Raw genomic sequence first — 24347 nt, forward strand, 5'->3', positions numbered from 1 at the left:
TAAGGGTACAAATATTTTCCTCTGCACTCTTTGGAGATGGACTCAAACTGGTCATCAACCTATCAGGGTGACTATAGCTGTAAACTCGAAGACCAAGCAAGGACCCTGAGAAGTGCTCTGAATGGAAAGTTTATAAGTTGTTTTCAGTGAGGAAATTACACAAAGAGACACCACAGGGCTAGTCCTGCTTTGAACCCAATATAAACACCAAAGCCCCTTGTTGACCGTGCAAGGGATGACTGAGGAGGAAGTCACGGGCAGACAAAAAGGAAGGAAAGAGGGAGCGAGAACAGGCAAAGGAAGATGAAGAGTGGGAAGAGGACTGTGGGGAGAAAAGGGAGGGAGGGGAAGACAGAGAGGAGGAATAGAGCAGCACAGAGTCCTCCTGGAAGACAGAAACATTCTGGGAAGAGCAGATTCAAAGAGCATCTCCAAGAGGAGAAACCCATTTCACGAGACTAGCCAACTAGTCCCCATGATCATGAAGGATTCCCCCGAACCAAACTGCATGCGCACAGTCTTCTGAGAAAATGGCTGTACTTTACAGTTGATTCCGCCAGTTTAGTCAAGCTTAGTGGGAGGGACATGCCTTACTTGGCTGTTTTTCTCTCAGTTGCAAGGTGTGCCTTATCATGCCACGATGGTTCAGGGCCAGACAGTTATACTTTTGGGACAAATCCTTGTCTGTCACATTAGTTATCCTTAATACCGAGGTTAAACAATCCATGGCACTGCTGGAACTGAAAAAGCAACAGGTTACTGATAATGTTTTCCTGGCAAGTGCCAGCTGGGAGGTGGGAGAGGGGGCTGTTTCAACTCCAATATCAAAATAGCTGGGTGTGGTGACACAAGCCTCTAATCCCATCATTCAAGAAGCAGGAGGGTCTCTGTGAGTTTGAGCCTAGCCTGGTCTACAAAGTAGGCTCCAGGCTAACCAAGATGACATAGTAAGACCTTGTCTCAAGAAATAGATGATAGATGATAGATAGATAGATAGATAGATAGATAGATAGATAGATAGATAGATAGATAGATAATAGATAGATAGATAGGTGATAGATAGATGATAAATGACAGATAAATAGATAGATGATAGATAGAGATAGATAGATAGATAGATAGATAGATGATAGATAGATAGATAGATAGATAGATAGATAGATGATAGATGAAATACCTTTGATTTTGTTCTTTCTCCTCTTGAATTCTTTCTTTGCCAAACATTTCAACATTCCTTCCATTAATCTGCCACAGGACTTCAGTCAAGAACTGAGAGCCTTTGCCAAAGCAAGCTAAGCAGGTGATATTCACTGGTTTTCCTAGACAGGAAGTGAAGAAATTCATGAGGAAAATTAAATTCTACAAGTGGCATCAGTTTCACCCAATGTAGTAAACCTTCTGCAGTCCGGCCCACTTCCCTTCCTCATTTCCTTCCCGTGCCTTCTTTGCTTTCTCTCCCACCCCCGCCAGTGTCTCCATTTTCCTCACAGACACACCACCCTCTCGCCTCAGGAAACACTACCTGCCCTAGCATCACAGCTTCTACAATCATGAAGGAGTTGCTGATAGCTGAAATGTGAGTTTCTTTTTCCCTGGTTCCTTCCACATCTTTCCCTTCCCACAAAATCCCCGTCGTCACTCCATGAGCTGCCCTTGGAGATAAAACTGCTTTGCCCAGCCCAGCTGTTTGTTATTCTGGGTGTAAAACCTTCACAAAGATTACGCTCTGGTGCTCCGTCCTACTCCCTTCGACTCTAGATGTTCTTCTGGAAGTGAAAACATCAGAGCTGATTTTGGCCACAGTTGTACATTCAACTTCCTGCTTCCTGAACTACAGGCTCCCACCAGGAGCTTGCCTAAAATAAAGGACATAGTTGACATGGGGACCTGAGAGTCTCTGGAACAGCAATGCTATAAAGTAAGGATTAGAGGCTACCACACTACAGACAGAAATGGTGGTGGCCAAGACTTGAGTTGAGACCAAATCAAATGCTGTTCTTTGCAAGGAAGAGGGTGGCAGGTAGGATTACAAACAGGGAGTTATATATGATCTTACTCCCCAGAAATGCAGGAATATCAGTGTGGGCATAATAGGGAAGACCGCAAAACACATTGCTCATCAGAGAGAGAGATATAAGGCCAGGAGTGTGGTAGAGTCATAGATTACAGATGGGAGAGGAGAGAGACATGACTCATCATGGTGTTTCAGACACCAAGTCTTTTCTAATGAAACTCAACAAGAGAAGAGACATAGAGATTTATAAATCTATTCTTATTCTTTTGCTATCACTCATCTATGATCTTGGGGCATGCCTTTGAGCATCTCTGAACCTAAGTTCCTCAAAAGTAAAATGAGAACATCTGCCCATTGGGTAGAAGTGACCATAAAGAGATGCTTAAATGAGGACCATGAACTCTAAGGCCCTAATATAAATAAAGTGTTGTGACAGGGACAGGTATTTCCATACTGCCACCGCACATGATCCCCAAGTTCCCCTCTACTAATTGCATGGCCCTTCCATAGGAAACCAGACCCAGAATCAGAAAGAAATGTTTTCCAGGTTAACAGGGAGTTGTTTAAAATTTCTTACCTATTTCCACTTCCATAGTTGTGTTGTGAGCAGGGAATTTAATTACTGGAAACACAGAAAAGCCTTTTTCTTGAAATTAAAAAACAGAAATAGAATGTAAGTATTACTGCATTGATTAGTCATCAATAAAAGCTAATCTTTTCATATTTCTATTTTATTTCACAGTATTGTGTCAACTGTTTTGAAAATAACCTTTGGCAATTCACATACACACACACACACACAAATGAAACAAATAAAATATCTTAAGCAACACTTTTTCTTACTACTATGATACCTTTTGTGACATCTTCTTTTCTATTCTCTTCTATATCATTAAAACAAATGCTGGTCTAACCCATTAGTTGTATGACCTACAACTATTTGAAAACCATAATTCTGTAGGATAGGCATAAAAGTACCGAGAAGAGGAAGTCAATAGGCTCAGGAAAGTGATGCAGCCATGAGCACAGAGGTGTGCTGCTCACCACCCTCCGCCACTGTGCTTATCCTCGGGAAGGCTCCTTCCTGTGGCCCCTGAGACTGAGGCACAGGGAAGCAGGAGGTCTCTTGGAGCACAGATAAATCCTTCACCCCTAGGTGGTCATTAATTTCAGGGTGCTGCCGTTAGGAAACGTTACGGGAGTTGACATTAGACAAGTGGAGACACAAACACAGTTGTGGTCTGATGGCAGTTGTCCTCCAGCAATGGGGGGCTGAAAAGGCTCGAAACAAAACATTTTCTTCAGTATTGATTAGTCCTTTTCTTGTTCACCGCCACTTGGATGGTGAGACCCTCCCCTCAATCTCCTCTACAGAGGCATCTGTGCCCAGAAGACCTCAATTCTGTAAACGCCACCAGATATGATTAGAAAAATCTTACCCTCAAGTGGCTTCTACAATATTGAAAATGTATTTGGAAAAAGGTTTTTTTCTAAGCAAATGACCTGCCTTAAAGATGCCGATGATACCAAAAGCACATAAACCATAACTGAAAACCACTCAGCAGTGTGTATAAAGGTCATGGTGCCCTGTGACACTCAGGCCTCTTCATCTGCGGTTTCTACATCCATAAACTCAACCAGCTATGCAGGGACATCAATTGCGTCTTAGCTAAATGTAGTATAAACTTTCATCTTGTCATTACTCGTACCAGGCAGTATGCTTGTCTGTGTAACTTCACACTGGTTACTACAAGCAATCTAGGGGCGAGGGAGAGCTTAAGGGAGGAGGCAAGAACTTCTGAGGATATATATGAAACAGGAGCATCCAGGATTTAGGTAGATTTTGGAAATCAGTCAAAAACGGGGGGGGGGGAGTAAATTCAGACTGCTTTATCCTTGAAAATCAATTTCCAAATGGGGGTGGGGTGGGGAATAGCTATCTATGGCTTTGGTTCAATAATATATCTTTCCCTAAAATTCTTAAACCTTGTGTTGTACAACACCAACTTCCTGTCACAGTAGAGTGTGTGGATGGGAACCGGAAGAGAATAAAGTATGGACAGAGGATAGAAAATACAACAGGAAATATTCACTTCCCCCTTCTCATTTCTGTTTGGCTCCCACAGTTTGCTGAAGCCAGGAGCTTACCTTCGACTGTGAATGACCTGGTTGCGGTCACGATGTAACTGGTCCCGTTCTCAGTGTGCGTGAATTTACATGTGTAATCCCCTGCATCATCTTGCTCCACGTTTTTAATGAACAAGTATGCTCTGTGCGCCCTGTACTTCGGTCCTTGAAGAGCTTTGCAGTTCTGCAGCAACGACCAGAAAAACATCCCATTCCTCTTCCACTGAGCTTTTCACTTTCCGCTACATCATTTGTGCTAATTTTGTCCATTTCTCCCCTACATTTCAAACTATTACCTTAAACCACTGAACAGGCGCTGACCAATTATAGTAGAAGATTGTTGGACAAGTTATCTTGGGGTTCTTTGCTGATCCATTTACTGTTTTGTACATCAAATGATCGGGAACGTTACAGCCTGTTGTCTTTCTATGTATGGTCACATTCATGAATTCAGTCATATTCAAGTCGGGGCTATGGAAAGAAGGCAAGCATTTAAAAGTGTTACCTGCTACCACGAGATAGCTTAATCCAACTCCATCCGTTGGGCAGTGTTGCTCTTGCAAAAGCGATATATACAGTTCTTCTCTTATTACAAAATAATCATCAAAATCTTGAGCTTTTAAAGACTTCATTTGCTACACTGGAGAAAAAACAAAGCCTTCAAAATGGCTTCACCAGGTCCTCATTGCCCACTGTCATGCTAGGATCCTAACTAAAATATTGGTTAGTGTTTGTTGAGTCAGACACAGAATTAAGCACACTTTGACATCATGTTATTCTCACAGCGATGGTTTTGTGTTGTTGTTGTTGTTATTGTTTTGGAACATGATGCTACCATATGAATTTTACACACGAGGAACTGAGAGACAGAGAAGTCACGTGGTGGCACTGCACACCTTACTAGTAGAAGAGCTTGGGTTGGAACTGTCTTCTCCAAACCTAGGCATCAAGCTATATCTAGGCTGCGTGAGACTCTGTGAGTACCAGAGATGCTGTGAGATCTAAACACGAGGCCATTGCAGTGCAGACTGAGGGTTTATAGACACAGACACCGAGACTGGGTCTCTGCGGTCTCTCTCTTCGTCTCAGGTTCTGGCATCTACATCTCTTTGCCCGGCACAGAACTTTGGGATGCCAGGTGTCTGGGCTTCCACTTGTTAGTTTCTCTTACTCTCAGACCACAGCGAGTGATAACTCATTGTTCTTGGGTCACTAGAAAAGCTGGGCATTTTTCTATTTAGAATGGATATGCATGTATATGGCCTTGCTGCGGTATGTTCAATAGCCCATCCCCAGTCAGGCTGCTGGTCTTCCCAAGAGTACTTTCTGGTTCAAATCACTTTACAAATTTAACCCTTTCTCTGAGGGGCAGAGCAGAGAGGAAGCAAGGACAGCTGGAGCACCCATCACTATGGAGAAGGGAGCAAGCACAAAGCTCACAGTGGATTCCTGCACAGTACCTCGTGACCACGCAAGCATACATCCCAGAGTGAGCCATTCTGGCTGGTAGAAACTTCAGGCGGTCTCTGGAGACAAAAATCCCCTTGCTTTTCTGAGTAGACATACTCTCGTTTGTAATTGAGTTATACCATTCCACATGATCAAGCGGGCCTCCGCCTTGGGGGCATCTCACAATTAAAGCCTCATGTTCCAGACCCCAGATTGCTTTACCTACAAATAAAGTATGAACACAACCCTGAAGTGACCATGTGAAAAAAAAACACAGTTCTTTTCATATAACTCAATGTTTCCATTCTTGATTAGATTTTTAAAGAGATCATAGTTTGCAATGCTTTGAAAAATGTTAAGTCAACAGTTAAAAGCCTTTACTAAATATGCTATGTGGTGCAATAAACTAAGGAATCAATTTGAAGTTATGTTCTCCTTTGCTCCTAGGGGAAAACACCTATATTCACGCAAACACGTTGTCAGTGAATAAATCCCCATAATGCCTCCCACGTGCAGGTACTGTGTTCAGTCTTGATATATATAACTCCAAAATTATGATACACTCACAATAGGGAATTCCTACTGAGAGATTTATGATAAAGAACATGTATAGCTCTGCTCTCTGAGGCACACACAATGAAGCTCTGACCCAGGATGGACCTAGGCTAGAATCTCTCTGGTAAGCCACCTCGTGGGCTACAGCAGATTATTAGAAATGGGCTAGTCCAGGTGCGAGAGTTAGCCTAGAAGAGGCTAGATAGAAATGTGTTTAAATGAATACAGTTTGTGTGTTGTTATTTCTGGCATAAGCTAGCAGGCGGCCGGGGTGCTGGGGACGCAGCCCTGCTGCTCATATTACAACAGAATGGCAGAGGAAATAATTTTGCTGCACACAGTTCAGCCCAGAGCAACTGGAAGCAAGCAACTGAGATGCAACAAATGTTCCCAGAATTACTTAAGTTAAAAAAAAAAACATACAACTTAGCTGAGCACCAATACTCACTGCTCTTGGTTACTGAGGAATACATGGAAACTGTCAGAACCGCCAAAACCCAAAGCCCCATTCTCTGCTTGTCAATCTCGTGCTGGTGACTGATAGATCAGAGACACAGAATGGCTATGATGGGCTCACTCGGTGTTTGATGAGTGATGTCTGACTTGGGGTCCAGAAGAGAAGTCACTGTAGCCACTGAAAAATAGATCATATAAAACCACAAGTAAAATATTTATCTTGACCTGCTTTTTACTTACTAAAGATTCCCCTGGAAAGAAGAATCAGTCATTGAACACGTATTTATTAAATTCGCTTATGCAGAAGAGTTGGGTCTCAGGTGTCCAGTGTCACATCTGTTCCAACTGAACCTGGGACTAGAGAGCAGCTCTCACAATGATTAGATTACTTCACAGTCGTTTCTTACCAGTCCCTTGAGCATTCCCATAAAGAAGCCAAACTAAGAGGAGAGAAAACAATTTTTTAGATCTGAAAAAAATCAGAACCATAAAATTGAGCAGATGCTAGAAAACACAGTATCATGCCAAACCACAGCCTGTTGCTTTACACTCTGGTACACAGAGATAACCGCCACCAAAGTACTAAGGAAGGAAAATTTGAACTAAAACTTCAGCCAAAAAGCCACCCAAGAGTGCTGCCCAAACTTTCAAAGAATTGCCACTGCCTCTGCTTGTTCTCAGGAGCCACAGGGGATCGCTGGAGGTCTGGAAACAAGAAATGTTGGCTTTCTGACAGAAGAATTGATTGCTGTAGTCTTTCCCTTCAGCCACCAGCGAAGGGGCACAGGCAGGAATAAATGCGAAAATCCTCATTCATTTCAAGAGAGGACATTTCCTTCAATTGCAGATAAATTTTCTTTTACAAATTTCAGATAGTTCTCGATTCTTACCCCAAATGAAGGGCTGGAAAGAATGAACTCAGGGCACTGAGCCTGCTTCTGAGCCCCTGGAGCTCTGCCGTCAGTTTTCCGTGGACTACCCGTGTGGACACGCTCCCTCTTTTATTTTAAACACACAGATGTCTTGGAATTTTCTACCCCACCCACCATGAAATTTGAGTTGTAGCCAAAATCCATGACTTGTTCAAAAACGCTGCTGTATCACTTACTAAGAATTTTTAAACTTACCACATAAATATTTAATCATAAGGACAATGTTAAAAGCCGTTTCGGGAGAACTTCTTAAATCACTTCCCCCTGTTTTAGCAGGGTCGCTCCGGCTGAGGTAAACAATGCTGTTTATTTCCTCTGTGTCTCAACATTCGGTTCCAAATGACACACATACACATCAGACTGTCCTTCAACTACTCCCTAGCAGGGCCTCTGGCTGACACCAGTCAAGGGGCACAGTCAGCCTTTGTGGTGTGGGCAATTTCACAAACTATCACAGAGGGTAGGTAAGGGGGGGCACAGGTCAGGGAGGTGAGCCTGAGATGCAAGAAGACATCACCCTACATTGCTCAGAAATGTTCGATAAGAGCCAAGCCTTTAAACCCAGCACTTGGGAGGCAGAAGCAAGTGGATCTCTGTGAGTTTGAGGCCAGCCTGATCTACATAGTGAGTTTCAACAGCCAGGGCTGTTAACACAGAGAAATCCTGTCTTAAAAAAACAAAAACAAAAACAAAAAGAAAAGGAAGGAAGAAAGGAAGGAAGGGAGGGAGGGAGGGCGGGAGGGAGGGAGGAAGGAAGGAAGGAAGGAAGGAAGGAAGGAAGGAAGGAAGGAAGGAAGGAAGATTTTCTATAATGGAAAGAGTGCCTCCAGCTCAGCCCAAAGCATAGTCTAGGACCTCAGATTTCAGTTTATGATTCTCAGCTGGGATGAAAATAGCCAAGCTTCAAGAAGGTCATCACCTTTTGAGGCGTCACAAGAAGCAAATATTAATAGTTGCTTTTGATTTTTACTATATCATTGCCTTTCTATTATGAGGCTTCTTTTGAAATCGTCACACAAAGGAAAGATTAGAGGAACATCCCCAGACCAACAGCAACACCAGAGAAAGAATTCCGTCTTTTCATAGACTCTCCTTTATGCTTTACGCAGCTCTCTGTGGCTCTCCTCGCCTCTACCAGCTCCTCATTCCCCAGCTCAGCTAATTCCACACTGTCATTCTCACTACCAATACAGATGGTGACACTGAGGCACGGAGAGGAAGTCAGGGGTTTAAATAACACAGTGCTAAGAGAATTAGAGCCCAAGCAGGCTGGCTCTAAAGACTCACCCCCAAATCAAGCTGAGCCGGGGGTCGAACGTGTAGGTGCCGCTAGCACGAAGGCAGCTTGAGCCAGTCCCCTATTGCTCCTTATGGCGCTGGAACTGCCCACAACATCTCTGCCCAGAGGCTTAGTCAGTTCTTAGGCTGGCACACTTAGGAGATACAACTCCACAAGGCATAGATCCCAGGTTTTGGCTGGCTGGGAGATCGTCCTTGAGTCTCATCTGCTCCTTGCTACTAACAATTCTTATTATCAGGATCGCATCATGAGTCCAAGCAAAATCCAAGTATTGCTGTATTATTTGGTACTATCATCAGCATCATTCAAATTTTACAGATTAAAATAAAATCACAGACTAGACTGATTAAATGATTTAACCAAACTCACTCGGTTGTGGCTGGAATTAAAGCCTAAGTTGAAGCAAAAAAGAAAAAAAGGCACTTTTCTATTTTCTATTTCCTAAGGTCAACTAGACACACACACACACAGAGAGAGAGAGAGAGACAGACAGACAGACAGAGACAGAGAGAGACAGAGAGACAGAGAGACAGAGAGAGACTGTGGTGGACAAAACCTCTTTTCTTGTCACCAGCACTTGAGTTTATTAAAGTCAGGTATTACCCTTAACCAGGCTCTTTAGGAAGCACCAAGCCATTTCAGGCTCAGTTCGAGCTCACACACATGGCAGACAGCTGTTTGTGAATACATAAACCGCAGCAGCGTAAGGCACGTGTGAGCATGGAGGGATAAACCCAACAGGAGAGGTGAAGTAGCCAAGTCCATCAGAAACAATCCAGCACCTGCCAAAATTTCTAGAAAATCCTCTGACAAAGTCTTCAAATTATTTTGCTTTCAAAATTCAACCTAATAAAAATCTAATGTAATTTTGCTCTAACTGCCTCAATTTGGGGGTTACAGTTTTGAAACCATGTGTTTTGAAACTATTTATCATCTGGTTTCCTGAGCTTCTAGGAAGAAAACTAAAACAAATCACTTTGATCTCGCTGGAGGGTGTAGGGGCATTTCTGTTGTATTTTAATAAAGCCTGCCTAAAGATCTGAGAGTAAAACAGTCTCACTGGTCAGCTTTATAGACCAGGTTATGGTAACACACACCTTTAATCCCTTTAGCCACAATGACACACACCTTTAATCCCAGTAGCCACACTAGTTGCCATAGAAAACAGGTGGTGCATGCCTTTAATCCCAGCCCTAGAGAGGAATATAAAACGGGGGAAGACAGCTCTCAGACATAGTCTCATTCTGAGATTCTGGGAGGCAGGATCGCCATTTCAGACTGAGGTTAGGGAAGGGCCAGTGGCTGACTGTTTTGCTTTTGAGATCTTCAAGTTGAACCCCAATTTCTCTCTCTGAGTTTTTATTAATCATGCTTTACTGGAGGAGCAGTCAGTCCCTTCCACTCGGACTGTGGCACGGGCACATTTTGTAATGGGATAGTATGCAAAGCTTATTCATTTGACTCGGCAACAGTGCAGCTTAAAGTACAAATGCGGTCACCCTCCTGAGCTGGCTACAGGTACCCCTAACTTATTATAAATCCACTGCAGGAGCTGGGGATGTTTTGTCACCTTAAAAACACACACATTTAAACATTTTCACTTTTTTTCTTTTCCTAATGTAACTGTGTGTGGCACTGTCAGCAGCCAGCCACAGATCCTGTGTAGCCTGGGCTGGCTTGGTCAACTGTCGTCATAGGGGGTACTCATACTTCCCTGGATCCCCTGGTTCACCTCTCCCAGGGCCACTCAGTCTCCATTGCTCTCTGCCATTCTTCTTCCTGCTCTGGCTGGCACTCTGCTTCAATAGTCAGAAGAACAAACAGGAAGAGTAAAGTCTTCCTATCTGTAGAACCTCATACCCTGTGTCCCCCAACCTTGTCTCCTGCCCCCGTGAAAGCTGGCTTCTCCATGACTTTTCCTGTATCAACAAAGAGCACATCATCATTGACTCACACAAAATTCCTCATGCATGATCCACCTTTTCCCACATCTCTGTCAGACAGGTCCTCTGGGTGAGTCATTTATTTCACCTGTGAAGTCTATCCTGCCTGCAACGCTCCCCCACCTCCACTCTGGCCATTCTCATCCCCTTTCACAGCATCAGCTTGGGCTTGGCTTTTATTGGTAGCTTGGTGAGAATGTCCTGGCACCTCCTCAGTCTATTCTGAATGTACAGATCCCAGAGAACCATGGAGAACCCAAGTCAAATCGTGCAGACTCTCTGTTCCCTTCTAGTTTGGAAAGAGGAAAATCCACTATCCTACAGTGGCCATATAGACTCATTGATAGGATGTTACCCATCTCCTCTCAAGCTCTGTGTCTTTTGACCCTTCTTACTGTTCATTAAAGGTATAAAGTAGACTCTGCTGTCCCCGTTACTCCCATTGCTTCTTTTCCCTGGACATCCCATTGCAGCTTCCCAAAGCCTAGCTCTCCTCCTCCAACCTGCGTCTAAGATAGAACTGGTCAACAGCTTCCTGCTGCTGTGATGAAACACTCACACCAAAAGCAAACTGACTCACAGATTCCCATCTGTTATTGAGGGAAGCCACAGAAAGAGCTCAAGGTCGGAACCTGAAAGTAGGAACAGAAGCAGAGGCTGTGGAGGGGTACTGCTTACTGGCTTGCTTTCCCTGGCTGGCTCCATTACTTTTCTCATACAGTCCAGGCCCACCTGTCCAGGACAACAAGGGACCCTCGTGCATCAAACGACAATTAAAATATCCCACAGATAAGTCTGATGGAGGCAATTTTATAAAGTTCTTTTTTTCCCAGGTGACCCTAGTTTGTATCAAGCTAATAAAAACAAACCAGTATTCCTGGAGACTCCATAGTCTTCCCTTTCTTCTCTTTTCTCTTCTGCTCTTCCTTCCTTTCTTTGCTTCTAGTTTTCTTGTGCATTTATTTAGTTATTCGTGTGTGTGTGTGTGTGTGTGTGTGTGTGTGTGTGTGTGTGTGTGTGTGTGTATGGGTAAGAGCTTGCCCCATATTGGTCGAATGAACCAAGATAGCTAAGGAGGGAGAGTCTGGGCTCTGAAGACTCAAGCCTTGGTAGATAGAGCCCAGCAGGAGAGTGCTACCTCTGCCCAGCAATCTCAGCTCTCCTGAAACACTGTCTTTTCTGTCCTCTTTCATGCTAGGTCGGGCCTGAGCCATGCTGGGAAGATCCATTAGGAAATCCTGGCCAAGGGAAGAATCATTAGCAAGAAAGCTCCCTGTAGCCGGCATGGAGACGGCAGTCCCATGAGAAACGACCAGCAACCTTAAGTGTTTGCATGTGTGAAGTGACTGAGTCATAAATAAAGAACCTTTTGGACCTCAGGACAGCCCGTGCCCCACATACCCCTCACCATCGGTCACTGGGATATGAATTTGTCACACCTTAATTGAGTCCAGATGCCTCTCCCTCTGTGTAAAGGTCACTGTGGCTTTGACTTTTTCCAGCATGAGAACTGGATCTTTTTTTGCCGTATTTAGGGGAATTCATTTGCATGAAAAGTCTAGGTATTTAGAATGTCTAAAACACTATTTCAAAGGAAAAGGAACATGGTTTGAGAACATAAACAACCTGACATTAAGATTTTATAGAGAGCTGAAATAACCGTAGCAGTGTGGTGTTGGCCTAGAATTAGACATAGTGACCTAGGGACCAGAAGGATCACCTCGAAATAGACTCAAGACATAAAATCTCCATAACTTAGTACAGGAAAAAAAACTTAAACCAGACCACACACAATGATTTCATTAATCATGAAAGAAAAATGAGTACCGTGGACTTCACCAAGGTTAGATTGTCTGTTCTTCAAAAAGGACGGAAATGTAAATATGCTAGCCCAGAGTTTCTGATAAATGAAACCCACACATCTGAAGAATGACTTGTCTACCCTAGAATTCATAAAATTCTCTTTTAAACCAATATGAAGAAACAGCAGCGGTCAAGTCAAAAGAGAGAAAAAGGTCTAAGGCAAATTTAACAAAAGAAAAACCTCATCATTTGACAATAAACTCCTGAAGACAAATCCTCGGAGCTGTCCGTTGTTACAGATGTGATGTAAGCAAAACACTATAGAACTCTATTTCACATGCGAGATTTAGAAAACCATTAGCAGTCCCAAGTGTTGGCAAGGCTATATGCAGCCGTAGCTCTCAGACTTGGCATGTCTACGGCAGAGCCACACAGTGACTGCAACACAGTTCAGTCATTTCTGAATGAACCTTGGCTGCTGAGTCCAGGAACTCCCTCATGCGGTAGCCTAAGAGAAATAAAAATGCCTACGTACAAAAGGATTGCTCCACGGGTGTCCACAGTGGCTTGATTCATATAACAAACACCAGACATGCAGCAATGTCCACTGATACGTACACAAACAACCATCGGTGTTTGCAGAACACGGCTTAGCAATAAGAAAGACTAGATCGCCAATTTTTGCGACACAAATTAATCTGAGAAGCATTCTACTGAATGAAAGAAACCGCTCCTATGCTGCGTCACCCACAGATATGGTGTTTCAGAAGCTACAAAGGATTCGGTGGTGCAGGAGCTGAGAGGGGATGGTTATCTACAGAGGAGGATGTGAGAATACATGGGGTGACTTCTTAATCGATATGAGGTCCCTAGTTTACACATTTGTGGAAACTTATCAGACTTCAAGTGTAAAGTATATATATTTTGCATACTAGACGAGCTAAGATGGACAAGATAATATGGATGGGACACATTTGCCTGGTTTCTCAGCCCTTGAATTCCTAGAAAATTGAATCACGTGTCCCCAAATGAGCCCTATCCATAATGCCAAATCTTAAAATGACTCAGAAGTCTATCAACAGAATTGGTAATGAAAAAGAATAAATAAACAGTGATAAGAGGCAGGAATTACTGGTATAAGGACATGATGAACTGGTGAATCTTAAAGACAGCATGTTCTAAAAATATGGAATTGTTTCAAGGTTAAAGCAACAAGCTCTTTCCCAAGATCTCCCAAGCAAAAGACAGCAACTACAGGACAGTATTGCTATCTTTATGTGATGCTGAGCAATGGGGACCAGAGATTATTACGGTGGATATTGACACTGCATGGACATGCTCCTAGAGATGGGCAGTGGACAAGGGTCTGTTTCCTGGAAAGAAGAAACGTAGCCTGTGCTGGATGTGAGCTCAGTGGGCAGAGGCAGGGCCGAATTTCATTCAACTGGTTATTTTACTATTGCTGGACTGGAGACTTTCTTCTCCACGGGTGACAACAGGAGGTCATGGTACTGGAGTCATTTCTGGGATCTGCCACAGCGTGAGAAGCTCCACTGGTGATCTCAGCAGCCCTTTATCAGCTCTCTTCGTCTCAGGAGAAAACGGGTGACTCTTTTAATAAAAATTCCATGAATAAGATGTTCTAGAATGAATGTTCTTGATTTATGCAATTAATTGATTGTTATTGTTGTATATGCTGCGATATCACAGGATGGCCAAAGGCTGACTTTGATGGAGTCAAGTTATGACTTCCACCTTTATGTGAGGACTGGGGATTGGACTCCGGTTGACAGGTTGGGACAAGTACCCTCACCTTTTGTGCTATCTCGCTCTTGGTCTGTAATTTCCCTCTTCAAACCTTTGAGTAGGTTTTTCCTTTCCATTCAGTTTTTAGTTTTCCACTTAAAACTAAGAGCAGCCAGCCCGATTTGTTTTCGGGTTCTTAGATGAAAGTAAAGATGACCTTAGAAACACTTGCCAAGTCCACCGCACAAGCACTGACAAACCACAGTGACAACTCTCCACAGTAAAGGACAGGTCTCATCCTTCTGCCGACATGCAGAAGGGTGCAGTGAGACACTGGGCCTTTCCTATCTTAGAAATCCTGCCTCAGTTTCCAACCTGTGGCTCTTAAGGATCAGCTTCAAGATGATCGTATCAATTCCTCATGTTCAAGCTTGTCAGACTGACTTATGGATTCTGTACTTGCACATCAGTCAGTTTGGAAAGAAAAAGAGGGCTCAGAAGAGGAGAGGCTAGGTAGAAGGACGTGTATCTATTAGCTTTGCTTCTCCAGCATCTATCAATTACCAAACTCATCCCACTGGAGTTGTTTGATCTCAGCTTATTTTTAACGTAACTGGTAAATCATGGATTAATTTCTTTACATTGTGCACCTAACAATAATATGATTTTCTTCCAAATCTTCATTTCCATACTATGCCATTGAAATGTATACGTGCTTATTCTCTCTACATGTTGATGCTTCTATGGCCCAGATTCACTTTGATTTCTATAATCTACTTTGTTTGAGAGATGTAATGCTTGAGGGATCTGTGTTCTAAATAGGACATGCTGGCTTACGAGAGAGTGGCTCATCTATTTCTACCACAGTACCTTCCTAAGTCACGTTTGTGACCCTCAGCATTGTGGTGGCTAATACTGAGTGCCAGCATTAGAAGAGCCGGAGCCAGCTAAGATTGAACCTCTGGGTACAATCTGGATACTTCCTAAACTGGGTTGATTGAGGTAGAAGACCCACCTTAATGAAAACAATCATTCCCTTTTAATGCCTCCACACATATAAAAGTAAAATATGTGGAAATAAATGCTATAAGATAATAGGGGACGGAAGGAGATAGGAGTCATTGAAAGAGAAGCCAGGTCAAGTCTATAGCTCACAGACTTTGAGGGGGTCCCAAGGGACATTCATAGGGAATATTCAGAGGACTGAGCAGGGCTAGTAACTCATTGGTAAATAAGGGTTTCTGTGCTCTAATATTCTGTACAGTGAAACACACCTTCTGTGCATCAAACAGGCTTTCAACCTCAGCATGTTGAACCTCAGACTGCTGTGGGGTTAGACAAGGATCATTGCTTCAGATACTGGAGCTATAGGAATGTGTCAGACAGAGCAGAAAAATACAAAGCTACCTACTCTTGTCAAGCTTATAGCCTAGAAGGAAGAGATAATAAACAAATAGATAAGTTAAAGGTGCTGATAAAAGATTTAGATCGTGATACACTTAAGGAGGGAGGGAACGAGAGAGAGCGGTTAGAGGGCTGTGAGTTTAAGACAGATGTCTGAGAAGGCTTCCTGGGAAAGTGTGTTTTAGAAAGTGACAAAAGCAAAGCCCAGATAGGAGGACCAGGCCAACCTGGAGCCCTGCTGAAGAAGGATGTCACAGATCTGAGAATCAGAGAGGCCGGGCGAAGCAAGAAAGAGTGGAGACAAAAAACACAAGTCAGAGAGTTGTCAAGGTCAAATCTCTTGAGTCCTGAGCACATTCACACTAATTCAGTGTATAGAAACCAGAGAAGATTTTAGGCACAGGTCTGTATTTTGATGTAGGTTCTAGAGTATTCTGAATCATGAAAATATTCTTAAGGACATCGAAATGAAGGATAGAAATAAGTGTGGAGGCAGGAAACATATTTGCTTTATGGTGTAAAGGAATAGGCCACAGGATAATACCCAACTCTTTGGCATTTAGGAAAGTACTCTTTACAATTAGTTAGGACACAGGTGTACAAGGAGAGACTAGATTGTTTTTATTTGGATTGGTTTTATCTAGGGACACTGGTGGTTTCAGGGGTCATCAGATATGCTAAGCATGTACTTGACCACTGAGCTATATCCCCACTGCCTAGAACATGTATGCATAAAGAGAAAGGAGCCAGCACTCTAGCATTACACTTGAGAGACGGGGGCAGGAGGATCACCTGTTCAAGGCCAGCCTGGGCTACATAGCACAGCTCTGTCTCAAAAGGAAAGGGAAGGACGAGAGAGATATGGATAGAAGAAGATAGACACAGAAGGAGAATGGGAAGAGGTGAAGGGGGAAGGAAGGAACCAATAATGAACCAACAAAAATACGACAGATAAACATTCAAACATTTAAAAGGACCAGAATCCATCTATTTATTAGCTTGTACTAGTGTGTGGTTAATAAATATTTCTGTCATTGGGGATCTTAAAACCAGAGACACATCCCTCCTGCTCATCACTCTTCCTACAGTTTCAGTTGGGCTATGCATCCACAAATATGCAGGCACCCAGGTAGGAAAACACCTTAGGACCAAACTCGTTCCTTCAACAGCGTAACACGTAACAACGTGGAGAACCCCATTCTCCTCTGAGAGATCTGTAGCACTCAAACTAGCATCCCCAGCACCCAGATAGCTGGACAAATAGATGAACATGGCCAGAGCAGGAAAGGAAAAAAAATACTAGCGATGAACTCTGACAGCAGTTAGCATTCACTCTTAACAGAACACTAAGGATTCTACACGTACTTCATCTTTAGAAACCACCCGCTGAGCTTTTTGGTGTGAGCGCCTACTTGCTCGCTTTCTAGAGAAGGAACCCAAGAATTAACAAAGAGAATCCAGCTGCCTCGAGTTCTACAGCAAATAAGTTACAAGAGCAGGGGTGAAACACTGGGGTGTGGAGTGGCTCAGTGATAGAACACTTGACCAACATGCATGAGGTCCTAGGTTCAAACACTACCACAACCCCATAGTAGACAAGAAAAAGGGCTTAAATGCAGGTTGGCATAAGTGTGGATTGTCTGTCTGGGCTACTATTTATAGATAATGGTCAAGGTGGGTCCAGATGTTTGTAAGTAGAGGCAGTAGTGTGCCCATCGTCTGGCTTGAAAACCTGCTAAGAGACTTGCAGATACAAAGAGGTGTAATTCCTATTTGGTTTCTTGTTTGTTTATAATGTCTGAAAAAAATCACAATGGAAAACAGATCTCTAGTGGGAACATTTTAGGGCCAGTTCAGACATATTTTTCTGAACCCACTCTTTCAGACACCTTCAGCAAGGCAAGATGGGGCTGTCAACCAGGGTGTCAAAACAGGCATCAGAACAAAGGTAGGATTCCTTGATGATTCCCTGACTCCCAGATAGAATGGTCCTCACCATTCCACATCCTCCCCATCCTTCACTGTCCCTCTTGCATCCTCCCTCCCTACCCCACAGCCTCTCACACACTTCCAGCCAGGAACACTCCATTACTTCATTTCCAGAATCATGTGGGTTTCGTGGATGACCCAGGAACCTATGCACACTCTAGAGGTATGCCAACCTCTAGAAAGTTTCCCAACCTTCCACACCTTTATCCCGGTCCCTCTCAGTAGTTTAGACCAAAATACCCACCTCAAATACCAGAATTCAGGATCTCGATTTTAACACCCATAACTTGGTTTTTGCTGCTGTTTTGGTTTTGAGGGTTTTCCCGTGAAGCTGTCCTGGACCTCACTATGTAGACCAGGCTGGCCTGGAACTCACAGAGATCCACCTGCCTCTGTCTCCATGTTGGGATTAAAGGTGTGAGCCACCACTGCCCAGCATAACTTGTTTTCCCCCCACTAGTAATACTGTTTCTCTCACAAGCAAAGTTGGTAGTAATTGGTAGTAATTACTACCTTTAACCTAAATTTGAATTGGAAAAGGCTTTTCCCTTTGAAATAAACCTAGTTTTGATTTTTTTTTTAAAAAAAAAAAAACACTTCAAAGGCACTCACCACTAGCCAGACATCCTAGGGATCTTTCTTCCTCAGCTCCCCACCACCAAAATGTCTCAGCTCTGAAAGGTAGCTTCTCTAATAGCAATATGCAAATATAGTTGTCACCCTGTCTTTAAAAACCTCCCCGTTTTCTTATCAGTTAAGATACAGGAACCCAGTTACTGAAAGACAGAAACTGACTCTGTTAACTAAAAAACAGCTCTTACCATCCTTGCTGGTTCCCCTGTTTTAGAGAGATTCGGTGCAACGAACTTCCAGTTTTAGCCTTATCTTCAGGATCCTTCACAAATTGTCTAAACTGTGTCTTGTGTTCCTGGGTGGGGACTCAGGAGAGCCAGCCTGATTCCTGTTAGGTGTTAGATCCCTCACTGTCCTTACAGAGCAGATAGACAGACGTGAATTCCCCACAGCTGTGCTCTGCCCTCAACTGCAGCTCATTTTTCAGTTGACACTTCTGGGTCCAGGGTTTAGAAGACTCTGTCACACGTCAGGTACGTCTGTGTGTGAAACCAGCTCTTTGCATGCTGATTTGGCTCATGGAATCCCTTGCCATCTCCACAGACTGACAGGATGCTCAGAGGGGAATTCTCTTACCCAGGCCACTGGCTCACACAAGCAGAGACCGAATCCAAAGCCCCCATAACTGGGCTCTTTCCACCTGATTGCAAATGGCCTCTCAAATCCTTGTAATAAGGATGTTATGGATTAACTCAAGGGGTTCTAGAATACTGGATATAGGCAGACTTTAATTTTCTATGCAATTGTTTTTCTGAAACAACAGTAGCTTTTGAAACATAAGGATGTGTAATTACCAAAGTCCTCCATATGAAGAAAGAGTGTGAGTTTTTGACACAACCTGGTTTTTCTTTTATTTATTGAAAACCTACATTAATAAATACTAAAGATTTTCTGCCCCATATGTGGACATTCCACTTGGCACAACTACTTTTAAAAAAATGAAACAAACGAACAAAATAAAAACCTCTAGGGCTTGTTTGAAAACGAAGCAGAAGTCACATCTGGTCAGGTCAGTAACAAGTCTGAGGTAGCGCCTGGGTTTTGATCTCACTCAAGTCTTTTGTCCTGGTGTGGAGAAACCAGTTTGCCCTAATTTCAACAAAACCTACTCTGCCGTTATGGGCATCATAAACAAAAGTTGAAAAGACACCAAGCAAATGACGTCAGAACCCAATTACTTACTCCACGCTTCCACGTAGAGTGTGACTGTATGCAGAGTCAGCTACCGCTTGTTCTCCATCCTTCGAGGGTGGAGAAACCCAGACAAGCAATTGATCCCACACCACTCACTGATAGGACCAACATTAGGTAGACACTCAAAGACACACAAGGATGAGACACATTCTCGGCCTCATAGGAAGCAAACTTGCGTGTGGGGAGCGATACTCCATAAGTGCGAAAATTTAGGGTTCAAACTAAGATATTTGCAACAACCAAAATCTCTTTTAAAAATTGAAAGTGGATTGTTGTCAAAGCAGAGTTGTGTTGGATAGGCATTTTTTGTTTTGTTTTGTTTTGCTTTGCATCAACTTGACCAAAGCTTGAGTCATCTGGGAAGAAGAAACCTCAAATAAGAAATGCCTCTATCATAGTGGCCTGTGGACAAAGCTCTAGGGCATCTTCTCATTTAATGACAGATGTGGGAATAGCCAGCACTGGGAGTGGCATCACCACTTGACAGGTGGTCCAGGATGGTGGAAGAAAGCAACCTGAACGAACATGGAGAGGGCGGCAACAAGCGGCCGTTCTCCATGGCCTCTGCTTCAGTTTCTGCCTGCTGGTTCCTGACTGAGCTCCTGTCCTGACTTCCCTCAGTGATGGACTGTGACAGAGAAGTATAAGATGAAATAAATCTTTTCCTCCCCAAGATTCTCTTTGCCATCCATGGGGTTTAGCACACAACAGTGTGCAGGCTAATATGATAGCCTTACCTCGTGAGGGGAAGTTTACGTCATCTGCTGATGTGGCTGACCTATGGTTCTACCTTCATTCTAGATCTCTTGATAGCTAACTGTCATACGAGTATGACAATAACAGTGTTTAAAAATCTGGCCCATCTCTGCTGTGGTTATTTATCTTCAGAACGGTCTTTATCGATTCTTCACAATTACGTATTTGGTGCTGTCTAAATGAATATTTTCAAGGCTCTCATCAAAATCCAGAGAGACCAGTGTTGAGGTCTTCCACGGCTAACATTGAAAGGCCATGCTTAAAAAAAAAATTATGAGAAACCTAAGTAGCCCTGTGTGTCTTTCATTTGTGTCTATTTTTAAAGCCTTTGGAAAGTCTGGCTCTCCGAGACTGCTGTAGCATGTCCCTCTCACAGGGAGGGTCTAGCCCAGCTACCTTGTAACGTTTTCTCAGATCTGAAGGCACCCATCTGATGTACCCTCATTTTCCATACAGTAATAAGAACTGTACCACTTAAAGCTAGCTCTCCTGAGCTGGGCAGTGGGGGCACACACCTTTAATCCCAGCACTTGGGAGGCAGAGGCAGGCAGGTCTCTGTGAGTTTGAGACCAGCCTGGTCTAAAAGAGCTAGTTCCTGGACAGCTAGATGTCCTGGACACAGAAAAACACCATCTCAAAAAACCAAAAGAAAGGAAGGAAGGATAAGAGCTCTTCTTAATGAAACCAGAAACAATCAAAGACATTTCTGAGGATGACAACCCGAGTTTCATCCCCAGAACCAATATGATAGAAGAAAAACACTAACTTCTCCTTAAGCTGCCTTCTGGCCTCCACAGGTATTCTGCCGTATGTGTTCGTGCATAGGCACATGTAAGCACCTGTGCGCGCGCGCGCGCACACACACACACACACACACACACACACACACACACACACCTTCTTCGACATCATCTTAGCATCAAAAACAGTCAAAGATACAACCCAGAAAGAAAAGCACAGATTTAATAAGTGTCTCAAGACCAAGTGTCCTAAAGTCACAGATGAGCCAGGTGTTGCAGAGGTTGGGGGATTGAAAATTTAAGGCAGGTCTGTGTATGAAAGCAAAACTGAGTAGCATCTGCAACAAATCACCAATTCATGACTCCCTCTCCAAGAATGTTCCTCTGGGAAGAAAATGTCAGCTGTGCTAACATCATAATAAATTCATTTGGCACTTTTACAATATTGGAGGGGGGTGTTGGGGGTGGATCTCCCTGTGCTCAGGACTTGACCTGGCTTTCCTTGCCTTTGATGGAAGTCCTTCCTTGATTTAATGAGCTCTAGATGCTAACTTGATCTTCAAAGAGCTAAAACTGACAATCAGGCAAGATGTCTAGGGCTCCACCCTTTGCTCTTACTCCTGCTCCGAAGTTGAGAGAAAGTCCTGCTGAGTGAGAGTGCGCAGAGGCTCTTCTTGTAGGCTTGTGGGATAGGGATCATGCTCAGTGGGCATGCCCACTTGGGAAAAACAGGATCTCCATCTGAAATTTCTGATTTTTACATTCTCTGTCTCAAGGAAAGCCAGAGATGGGGAGAGAGAGAGAGAGAGAGAGAGAGAGAGAGAGAGAGAGAGAGAGAAGAGGGCAGGAGAGGGGAGGAGGGGAGGAGAGAGGAGGGGAGGGGAGGGGAGGGAGGCATACAGACCTATTCAGGTTTAATGGCTTTTATGAAACTTACAAGAAATTTAATAAGATTTTTTAAATTTTAGTAAGATTCTTGTCTCTTCCTATTCTTAGATTAAGCAAAAGAAGGAGCCCTGGGAAGTTCAGTGTGAGCTCTCCAGGAAAAGGCCTTTAATTGCAAGCCTCTAAGATGGTTCAAGAGGAATTCTCCTGCTTATTCTTTCTAGTCGCCTCCCCATACTGTACCAGAGCAGGTCAGCGTGACCAACACACACTGAAATGCTTGACCACCGCAAAGCTGGGTTGTGACAATCACACAACACCATCTGGTCTCTCTCCTCTGGGCTTACTCACTCTCAGAGAGTGACAGTCTTGGACACCTCAGTGGAGTACTTGGGTAGACAGATCTAAGAGCTTCTGAACTACAAGCTGCTCTGTGAGCACAGATGTGAATTCTCAGGTCCACTCAAGTCCTCTGAGACGGACCCTGAAGCCGAAACATCACCCGATTCACTCTGATTCCAGACTCTTAGGAACTGTGTGAGATACGAATGTTGCTGCACAAGCCACTCAATTTTAAAAATTGTCTACTCTGCTGTAATAGGCAATTAATCCTTGTTTCCAGGGAAATCCATAGCTGGTTTCCTTGTGGATCTCCAAGGATGTAGGAGCCAAGGGTACCTGCTAGAATAAAATGACAAGATTCCTATTCCTTTCTTCCTCTTTTTCCCCACTCTAGTCCTCTAACAATGAGGTCAAAAGCCCATCTTTCACTCCTGCTCAGAGGGCCTTGTGACGTCTATGGCATCAGGAAGCCAGTAGCACTGGGGCTTCTACTATCAGAGGAAGCTTCCGCCCTCAGCCGTCCTTCCACCACTCTTCAAAGTTTATCTGGCCCGATAAGATAAAGTGTGCTCTTGTTAAGTCTGTTCGAGATCTCTGACAGAAACAAATTCATTTCATCTTGGAAAGAAATATTGTATCATGTGTCCCCAACTGCCTGCAGGATTCCTCCTTGTGCTGGGATTGCAAGTTTGAACCCTCACACTTGGATACTGTATTTATTTTCCTCAAAGTAGAGTGTGTGTGTGTGTGTGTGTGTGTGTGTGTGTGTGTGTGTGTGTGTGTGTGTGTACTGGAATAAAGAGCCACTGAAGAGTGATAAAAAGTCAATCTACCTAAGACAATAATAAACATACTTATTTCGGTCCTAATCTCAGAGCTTTGAAGCAGGAGTAGAAAACTTGAAAATACAAAGGAAGATACAAGAATCTTGAATCACAGCCAGACATTTTAACATTCTTCTTTCAATAACTGTAGACTAGATAGAAAATAAGTATGGATATTGAAGATTTAAAAACACTGTCACCACGGTCACATAACTGACACTGATAGAACAAAATAGACACAGAATTCCCCATCCAATAATTACAGAGGATGTCACGTGACAAGAGTCAAATTCAGTCATAAAATCAACGGCATAAAGGTGTAAACAAACAGAAATATGCATAAGTTAAATACATACCGTTAGCAAATTAGTAAAAAAAAATCACATGGCAATATCAAATTAAGTTATAAAATAAATAACAGAAATATATATACAAATGGAAATATTTAGAGACTAACTAATATAGCTTTAGCCAATAGCCAATATGCAATATGAGGAAGAGAATGAAGATACATTTCAGGTTTGTTGTACAAGGCTGCTTGTTTGTTCCCGGCTGCTCAGCCCAAAAATAACCACACAGAAACTATATTTGCAACACTGTTTGGCCAATAGTTAAGCATATTGTTAGCTAGCTGTTATATCTAGAATTAACCCATTTTCATTATTTTATATTTTACCATGAGGTTTGTGGCCTACCAGCAAGGTTCCAGCTGACAGCTGATGTATTTCCCCTTTGGGGGTTACATGGCGTCTCTTGAATCCGCCTTCTTTCTCCCAGCATTCAACTTAGTTTTCCCCGCCTAGCTTTGTTCTGCTCTGCTATAGGCCCACCAAGCAGTTTCTTTATTAATCAATGGTAATCACAGCATACAGAGGGGAATCCCACATGTATCAAAAATGATAAGATGCAAGGAAGAGGGGAACTCACAGAGCTGGCTGCTGGGATAGGAAGAGAATTAGGGATGCAGATGAAGGACATTGATTACCACCTAAGAAACTAAGAAAAAATGTGAATAAAGGAATTTCAAAAACCTCAGAAGAAAAGAAATAGCATTAATACAGAAGAAAATGAAACAGAACACAAGAAGACAATCATAAAAAAAAATCAATGGTGCCAAAAACTGGTTGGTTGAGATCACTAAAGTTGATCTGTCTCCCTCTGGTGATCTCAGAGAAATAAGGAAGAAGACACAAACATCCCATGCCAGGAGGAAAAGCATTAACAATATCCAGTTCCTAAAGATGTTCGAAAGAGA

General features: G+C 43.2%; 1 protein-coding gene across 4 annotated transcripts in view; it reads right to left on the bottom strand.

Annotated features, from left to right (window-relative positions):
• Il1rl1 (interleukin 1 receptor like 1) overlaps nucleotides 1-24347 on the bottom strand; it is a 48877-nt gene that overhangs the window by 8905 nt on the left and 15625 nt on the right. For 3 of the 4 annotated variants that reach the window (XM_075980293.1, XM_075980294.1, XM_075980291.1), the window contains exons 1-8: nucleotides 18331-18370; nucleotides 6594-6779; nucleotides 5602-5812; nucleotides 4438-4612; nucleotides 4163-4325; nucleotides 2592-2660; nucleotides 1178-1319; nucleotides 595-740 (exon numbers count right to left, since the gene is read on the bottom strand). In XM_075980293.1, coding sequence (XP_075836408.1) covers nucleotides 595-740; nucleotides 1178-1319; nucleotides 2592-2660; nucleotides 4163-4325; nucleotides 4438-4612; nucleotides 5602-5812; nucleotides 6594-6654 — 967 coding nt within the window. In that variant the 5' untranslated portion in view covers nucleotides 6655-6779; nucleotides 18331-18370. Of the gene's footprint in view, nucleotides 1-594; nucleotides 741-1177; nucleotides 1320-2591; nucleotides 2661-4162; nucleotides 4326-4437; nucleotides 4613-5601; nucleotides 5813-6593; nucleotides 6780-18330; nucleotides 18371-24347 lie in introns of those variants that run through there. The other variant, XM_075980292.1, reaches the window with a different exon arrangement.

Source organism: Microtus pennsylvanicus, chromosome 7 (genome assembly GCF_037038515.1).
Source record: "Microtus pennsylvanicus isolate mMicPen1 chromosome 7, mMicPen1.hap1, whole genome shotgun sequence".
In the NCBI taxonomy this organism is placed as follows: domain Eukaryota; kingdom Metazoa; phylum Chordata; class Mammalia; order Rodentia; family Cricetidae; genus Microtus; species Microtus pennsylvanicus.